This window comes from Aspergillus glaucus, assembly GCF_001890805.1.
Source record: "Aspergillus glaucus CBS 516.65 unplaced genomic scaffold ASPGLscaffold_42, whole genome shotgun sequence".
Taxonomy (NCBI): domain Eukaryota; kingdom Fungi; phylum Ascomycota; class Eurotiomycetes; order Eurotiales; family Aspergillaceae; genus Aspergillus; species Aspergillus glaucus.
The window spans coordinates 100,160-108,603 of record NW_019170494.1 but is presented as its reverse complement, the minus strand read 5'-3'; the positions used below and the strand labels follow the sequence as shown (position 1 = coordinate 108,603).

The window sequence follows — 8,444 nt, the reverse complement described above, 5'->3', positions numbered from 1 at the left end:
AGAGATAGTCATTCAGACAATCAAGCGCCATGATCTATGCCATTGCATTCTAGGGATGACCACAGATAATGTGAGTACACATACTTCAACTGCAGTTTGATTTCCTGTGCTAACACTTGACTATTCAGGCAGGGAATAACCAAACAATGTACATTGACATTGCTGGCCACTTGATCAATGTTGATGATCCAGAGGAAAGAAAAAAGCTACAAGATGTTCTGTCAAATACACCTGACTTATTTTCTGAGGCTTATGATTCTGAGTTCTATCAACTGCTTCATGCACCGCATCACCTGCCTTGTCTCACTCATGTTATTCAGCTTGCTGTTCATGCCTTTCTACAAGAACTCTGAATTCAGAGTAACAGTGATGATCCAACTGCACAATGGGATGATAAGGATAAGACTATTCAAGAAACTGGGCTATTGTGAACATTAGAAAAGGTGTGTTAAGGGACCTAATATGTATTCTATTTCTGCACTCCTACTAACCTTCCTCTGAGATACAGAAAATTGTACAATTCATCAATGCCAGTCCACAACGACGTCAGCAATTCCGCCGATTTCAGGAAATGGATCAGAACAATGGAAGGGCTCACCCTCTCACTCTTATCCTTGATTGTTGAACTCAATGGAACTCAACATACCTGATGTTGGAATGAGCTTATGCACTCTGCCACTACATCTGCCAATTCATTATTCACTCTGCTGAAGACATCTCAATCCTTGGCCTTGATAATCATGAATGGCAACATGTTGAGTATTTGTTGCAATTGCTTTCTGACTTCTTCTTATACACCAAGGGTCTCTCAAAACACACCGGTGCCACAATCCATAAGGTATGCCAGTCCAACTGCAGTTTGATTCTTGCTTGCTTATATAGTTCTAGGTGTATCAAATCTATGATGCTCTGTTCAATCACCTTGAGGATTCCATGCAGCACCTGGGATCAAAAAGAGCAGCATGGAAAAAGGCAATCTACCAAGGTCTGGTAGCTGCAAAGCAAAAACTTCAGCAGTACTATCAGAAGACTTATGGCTTTCATGGCATTATCTATGCAGTTGCAACTGTATTAGATCCATATCAAAAGCTGTCTCTGTTTCAATCAGACAACTGGATGGAACCGAAATCTGAGCATTGGGATGTGGCATACAACAAAATAATGCATAAAGTCTTTCATCACTATTGTGAGCGCTTCCCTCAATCTGATGTTGAGATCACTCATCCATCAGCTATGAGTCACATTGACATTGCCCTTCATCAATCCAAACGCCACCGGCAGGCTGCTCAGTCGCACTCCCATGACTCTGAGAATACTGGACCAGCTAAGTGATATGCTGAATTGGAAGCTTATCTTGATGAACATATGTCCATTCTATTGCGCTCTTATTCTCTGGTTCTCCCTCTCAATGCAATCTAACTGTGGTTTGTTTTACTTTAGCTATTGTGAACTCACTTGGCACCACAGATGCCCTTCAATGGTGGCATAATAATGCCAATCGATTCCCTATCCTGGCCCAAATGGCCCGTGACTTCCTTGCAGTCCCTGCCAGTAGTGTAGGACCTGAGAATCTCTTCAGCACTGCCCGTGATATTTGTCATTATCACTGGAACCATCTTGCCCCAGAGACAATTGAAGCACTTATAACTCAGATGTGTAGTGATCACTTTGCACTGAGTTGTGAGTTTGAATTTCTTGAGGATGAAGATAATTCAACATCCCAAACCAAAGGGCCAGGCAGTCCAGACGCTGGTGAGCCCCTTGAGTTGGAACCTGAATGTCTTATCAGTGAAACCGAAGATCTTGGTGGCTTTTCAGATGATGATGATGCTTGATCTGATGATGATCTTCCATCCTTGTCTGCACCACCACATGCAATATCAGTTCCCTCTCCAGCAGCCTTTACTGAGAAACAACCTCCAGCAGCCTCTCCTGCGCAACGACCTCGTCACACAGTTACACGGCCTGGATACTTTCGTGATTTGGAGGATGGCATTGTACATTAGATATTTTTATTTATGTATTAGGTTAGAAATATATTTAAACTGCAGTTGGTTTCCCCAGTGTGTATAAATACAATATTCCAACTACAGTTGGATTTAGTCATTGCATTCATGAGTTCATATTACATTATTACATAGAGATCGGGCTTGATGTCAATTATGGTAACATATTGTAAATGGATCTTGTGGATAATCCAATCTGCAAAATCCACTCCAAGCCACTCCATTCGGATTATCCGCGCCGCTGCGGATCCTGCATGTATAATCCGCAGCCGCTTCGGATTCTGGCCCACTGGATCCGAATCCGCGCCATTGCGGATTCGGCGCGGATTGACGCGGATTTTGCGGCTTCGCTGTGCCACTCTATTTGCAGCCACATCAACACCATGATTTGAGATGGCCTCTAAAACCCCGAGCTCTGCCATAGGATTGCACATTGCCAGATGGGCCAAAGTTTGGCCTTTTGGACTTCTCCAGAGAGCGTCAGCACCGTGCTTCAAAAGAAAGCGACAGATTTCCGCTTGGCCTGCCCATTTGAATCCCTGAAGATGTAGGCTGAGTGGCGTGTTCCCATCTTGATCAACATCATTCAACCTCGAGCCGTGACACAACAGGACAGTAAGCATTCCAATAGAGCATCCCATGCCTTCTAAATGGTGGTGCATTAAAGTTCTACCTCGTGCATCCACATCACGGCAAAGATATCGGGCCAGTTGTTCATCCCGATCCAAGATCACCCTAACAGTGTCATATTTATTGGCGCGAACAGCATAATGCAAAGCATTTAGACCCTGTAAATCAGTGGTCTTAATAGAGCAACCTCTGTCAAGAAAGTCGCACGCAATGGTTGAAGCGCCTGATTTGCATGCGAGGTGCAGAGCTGTCTGGTTTCCTTTATAACGTGCAAAAATATCGGCCCCCCGCTCAAGCAGCTTGCAAATGATAACATGTGCGTTCAAATTGTCATATTTAAGCACATGAAGGGGTAAGCCACGCTCAATATTTTCGATGTTAACGTTGATGCTGGCACTGGCGAGAAGGGTACTGACTACTGCCAACCGTTCTTCCTCAATGTACTGGTAGATATCCCGCGCCTCTTCCTCATAATCAGTGATATAGTCAGCATCGAGTTCAATGTGCCATCTATTATCTGTCCATTCATCGTTATCAGGCAATACATAGCCAAATATTGGTTCTTGGCCGTCTTCCTGTGTTTCAAGAAGGCTTCGTCGGAGAGCGATATGCAACGGTGTATCCCCATTGTGGCAGCGTGCATTCGGGTCGGCGCCTTTGCTGAGAAGATACTCTGTCATTGCATTATGGCCAATGCAAGCCGCAAAATGCAGTGGTGTAAGGCCAACAGCGTCATTGATTTTCTTTTTTGCCGCCCCAAGCACCTGAAATTCCTTGTAGACTGGCCGCCCAGATTCAGTGGTTACGGTCCAATGCTTCCTTTCAATACCCAGGTTGACGTCAGCACCTGCCTTAAGAAGCGAATCAATAATTTTGCGGCTTCCAGTTCCAACTGCATAGTGCAGTGGAGTCATGTTTCCAACATCACACGCGCTGAAATCAATGCTATGCGACAAAAGCATGTCTGCTATCAAAGCACTCTCTGCTCTGGAGGCAATTATCGCTAAATGCAATGCATTTCGATGCTTTGCATCCAGCGCATTAACCGTGGCTCCCCGGAAGAGAAACTCTATTACAGCCTCCACTTTGATATCGCCTGCAGCGACTAGCAGGGGAGTCTGCCCACATATGTCCTGAGCTTCAATCTTTGCACCATATTTGAGAAGGAGCTGTATCAACATTTTGTTGTTTTGGCTCGCAGCGTAATGCAGGGCAGACTTCATCTCAGTATCATTTGCATTCACATCAAGTCCTTCATTCAGCAGGAGCTCGACTGTCTGTCGCTGTCCATTCCTCACAGCCCAGTGCATCGCAGTTTGCCCATAGCTATCTGCCACATCGGGACATAAGGTTTCTTGAAGAAATTCCATGACTTCTTCATTCATTCCAAAATATGCAGCAATATGTAGTCCCATTATCCCTTTTGGTATGTTGAAAATCCCAAAGGGAAATTGTGGCGCAACTAAAACCTGTACGGCGCTGACAAGCGCGGGGCCTCGGAGGAATTTAGCAGTTAAATCTTTCACCTCGGGATATGCCTCTCTTGCATGGTGGCCCCAGTACTGGGCAGCGTATTCATAGAAACAGTTATCCCGCTGTCGTTGCCTATATTCTTCCCAGCTCTGAGCTAGTTTGGCGGAGAATTTTTCATAGCTTAAGTATGTAAGCGAGATGGTGGCTATAGATCGATTTGCGTTAGGGAACCATAGTGTCCAATATTGCTCGAAGTACTCCTGAGTTGTGTAATGAGCCAAGCGGATTATGTCACTTTCTTTGTCAATTGTAACCAATCCAGCACAAACACGAACTATTTGCCGCATATCTTTCATTTTCCGTGGATTGAGTGCTGATGAATCTTCTTCAACGGCTAGTGCATGTTGTAGCTCCAATATTCCCATTGACCTCCGGCATTTGGCAATCCGAGAAAGGACTTGGAGAGCAAGGTGGCTAAATTTTTTTGGCTGGCTTTGAATTCTCCCCATGGCTTGTTGATATATTTTTGGATACGCATGCAGCCCTCTTGGAAGACCTTCTAGAACCTCATCAATTTCCGCTGCGTCAGTTTGTTCGCGCAATGTGTCCAGATGATATCTCGTAAGTAGAAACCTAAAGCAGCAATAAGTGATATAGTACATTAAATTAGATATTCTGTTTACTTACATGCCATCAGTTGCTCTAATAATTGCCGTTGTTATCTCCCTTTCCAGTCCGGGAGTTTCTCTAACCCACTCCGGCAAAGTTGAGAGTTGACCCTCGATATACATCTGCACATCTTCATCTCTAGCACGTATCTCTAAAATAGTGCTGTCTCTTTCCTCAAATGTTTGCGTTATCCCAGAGATGCATCGTGATGTTACAAATATATTTGCATCTGTTTTGTCCTGAATCTTGAACAATTCTGTAACGATTCTTGAGAGTGTGCCGTTAGAATCTTCGCATTCGTCAAGTGCGTCAATGATTATGAAGGTACTTGAGAAGCGCTCAGCAATATTGCACAACGTATTAAAAATCTCATCATATGAAGGACGTGTTCCTCGGAAACTATGATCTCTGTATAGGTTTGTCACCGTCTCGGGGACTGAATGGCGGATTAACTGCTTAAGTAGACTCAACAACAGGTCTGTGTAGGAGATTTGGGGCTGATTGAAGTTGAAGAACGCAAATGCGATGCCAACATTGTCATTTTTCCAAAATCTGTGATGAAGGTAATCAATCACAATCGACACGATAATAGTCTTGCCCGCTCCTGGAAGACCAGGACAGAATAATGTCCGCTTGGTCCCATTTAACCAAGTCTGGAATTCATCTGATTCCAGAAGCCATTCGCCCGTTCCTACTTTCCGGTGACTGATATAGTCATTGTGTTGAGGGCCATGATCGATAACAGTGAGCCAATTGAGAATTGCAATTTCTTCCTGCTTCTCTAATTTTGATTTCACTGTTGAAATATCCATTCCATTTCCGATTGATCATTAGAAACACACTAAATAACCGGACAGAATTTGAGAGCAACTAACCATCTGAAAGGTCACTGATCCTCTTCTCAGCTTCAACCCTGTTCGGGGCAATTCGACAAAGAAGATCTTTCGCATATGCGGCCGCCGTCATGGCTGCATATCCTTGCCAGTCCTTATTCTTATGGGAGTCCGCGTAGTCACATATACCGCGAATAACCAGACAGGGAAAGTGGTTCATCAGCCCTGCTGCTTCCATCTCAAAGCACAGAATATCCTTTTCTGCAGCAAGTCTATCCCGAATCAAAGCGTCCTTCATTAAGTGGCTTGCCGACGCAATCAGGCCATAGTGAATTACTGGATTATCCTCATCCTCTGTCCGTTCGTGCCGCAATATCAAGTGTGATGGATCATCTCCGCAGACTACGGCACAACTTGCTTCATTTCCCAGAGTGTGGATGGATCGGCTTTGGTATAGCCTGTCGCTACCTGGGTCTGGCCGCCTGTACTTCTTCCGCAGTCTTGGTTTCTTCTCTAGAATACCATTGATAGCTTCTTCAAGCTGATGCCCTTCAATCTCATAGTGGCTTCTGAGTCCACTCACTGCCGTGCGCAAGGCGGTTGGTGGCTGGTTCAGGACTCTTGTTGGTCGGAATTTCTGATTTTGTATGGTTTTGCCAAAGTTATATTCGAACACACCAACCTCCCCATCACGAGGAGCGCTGACCACAATATCTCCCAGATGAATGTCATGCTTTGAACTTGGTGCACCACCGCCAATGCCGACCATCAGACCGATTCTGACGTTAGGAAAGCTGTGCAGCATATCTTTTGCAACGCCTGCTGCAGAAGATACACCATACTCCCCATCAGGCAAGACAGCAATGACGACATTATGTTTTCCAATCTTGCCTAAGGTGTAATCATTATTGTCATTAGGTGACACATATTCTGGTCCTTCATGCTTTTCATCAAGAAAAGCCTGCGCGGCAACGTGCTCCGTACTTATGGCGCAGATCCAGCCAACGGTGTAGTCCTTAGGGTCAGACATAACTTGCCGGCAAAGTATTATGAAGAAAGAACAAGATGTAAGATACTCCAGAGGACGGATTCGAGCGCAGGTTTTCAATGAGGCTGGTCACATTTACTTTCCGTAAAGTTCCATAGCCTCTGATTGCCCAGAACGAGATCAAGTGCTCGGTATCTTTCACAGAGCAAGAAAATTCGCTTTCACTCAATAGCTTTGAGAATCGACTATAAGAAAGTAACGCGAGGATGGAGTAAATCAAAAAATCGCGACTGAATTCAGTTGCATGAGTTGAATTTGGTGTGGTGTTGGGCACCTTATCACAGCCGCCCGCCACTCTGCCACATCATCCTGCATAAGGCTCCATGGAATCGAATACGAAAGTAATCGTAGTATATGATCGAACTACAGTAAGTCTTAGCCGTTTAAACAAGGTATACTGCTTACCTTATATGGCTACGTGACATAATAGCATCGGTGTAGAGACTTCGTCTATAGTAACTTTGTATGGTTGGCGTCTGCGACCGTGTATAGCGTCGTCTTGATAGCCATGGAAGCTCTCTTAACGGATGAGCCATCGGGCGCTACCCGGTGGGACCGCGTCAGTTTGAGGTTGGCGATGCTTGGTTGGATGGGTGGCCCGTCGGGCGACCTAATTGGGCCTATGCGAGGGCGGTCAAGAGTCAGGAACTCGCAAGTTCCAAAACTTCTCTAACAGCGCCGTAACTATGGAATTTTCTGCCTCCCTAGTCCCTACACTGCTTGATGCGCTTACATTAGTCACGCATGCCTGGACAGAACAAAAGAATCAAAAGTATACAAGCGATACCATGCCGGTTTCAATAGGTAATGATTAATTAAAGATCTGTCGCTGTCACCGAGCCATAGTCTGTTCTATTCATAGAAGCTGGCAACCTGGAGTCCTGGACTAATGTTTTTATTTGCGCCGTTATCCTCCGCCTCAAACGGTCAAACCCAACTGAATCATCATCAAGGGCGCTTTTTCTGTCATTAAATATCCTTTTAATTGATTCCTTAACCAGAAGGCCCGTGAGAGTTTTAATCCTGGCCCACTTCAAAGGTACCATCATGCAGGACGAGATGTTCCGTCTGGCAAGTCTTGGTATTGGTGCCGTGGATAACAAGCTCGGAAATGCACTTGGGACTGATCTCCGAAAGTTTATGCTGACTGAGGGAGGGATATGGGACAATTTTTTCCATCGAGAAAGCTTAAAGATTCTAGTTCGCTACAGCCTCATACAACGAGTGGAAGGTGATTGGCCAGGCGTCACGATGCACAGCTTAGTTCAGTGGAGAGCAAAGCATAGCAACCAAAATCAACCATGGGAGTGGTGGTGCACTAATTTTGTGCTTGCCGCATGCTCTAAAATTACGAAAGATAAACCAGAGTTTCGTCGGCACCTGGTGGTGCATCTCCCGTCTTTCAGGGATATTGACCTGGTCCGGATAAACAATATAGAAATGGGTGAAATATTCCTCTGGAATACATTGGCATATGTTCATTATTATGAAGGCCAGTGGGAAGAGGCGGAGAAGCTCCAGGTGCAGGTGGTGGACGCTCACAAGACAAAGCTCGGCGAGGATCATCTTGCCACATTGACGAGTATGGCCAACCTTGCAATGACATACTGGAATCAGGGCCGGTGGGAGGAGGCGGAGAAGCTCAATGTGCAGGTGGTGGAGACTGACAAGACAAAGCTCGGCGAGAATCATCCTCACACACTGATTACTATGGCCAACCTTGCATTGATATACAGGGATCAGGGCCGGTGGGAGGAGGCGGAGAAGCTCAATGTGCAGGTGGTG

At 45.4% G+C, this 8,444-nt stretch overlaps 3 protein-coding genes across 3 annotated transcripts in view; 2 read left to right on the top strand and 1 right to left on the bottom strand.

The window, feature by feature from the left end:
• Nucleotides 1-587: 587 nt before the first annotated feature.
• On the top strand, nt 588-1,706 carry ASPGLDRAFT_1510526 (uncharacterized protein). Its single transcript, XM_022542210.1, has 3 exons — nt 588-838; nt 889-1,328; nt 1,441-1,706. The coding sequence occupies exons 2-3, from the start codon at nt 934-936 to the stop codon at nt 1,487-1,489; spliced, it is 444 nt and encodes a 147-aa protein (XP_022395424.1). The 5' UTR covers nt 588-838; nt 889-933; the 3' UTR covers nt 1,490-1,706.
• A 360-nt stretch (nt 1,707-2,066) lies between these two features.
• On the bottom strand, nt 2,067-6,853 carry ASPGLDRAFT_1196433 (uncharacterized protein). The gene is made up of 4 exons (XM_022540078.1): nt 6,833-6,853; nt 5,654-6,786; nt 4,797-5,574; nt 2,067-4,742 (listed from the first exon to the last, which is right to left on the bottom strand). The coding sequence occupies exons 2-4, from the start codon at nt 6,639-6,641 to the stop codon at nt 2,126-2,128; spliced, it is 4,383 nt and encodes a 1,460-aa protein (XP_022395423.1). The 5' UTR covers nt 6,642-6,786; nt 6,833-6,853; the 3' UTR covers nt 2,067-2,125.
• Nucleotides 6,854-7,706: 853 nt separating this feature from the next.
• Nucleotides 7,707-8,444, top strand: part of ASPGLDRAFT_30469 (uncharacterized protein) — a gene marked incomplete at both ends in the record, with an annotated part of 987 nt that continues 249 nt past the window's right edge. Inside the window, one exon of the mRNA XM_022543953.1 lies at nt 7,707-8,441. Coding sequence (XP_022395422.1) covers nt 7,707-8,441 — 735 coding nt within the window. The remainder of the gene's footprint in view (nt 8,442-8,444) is intronic.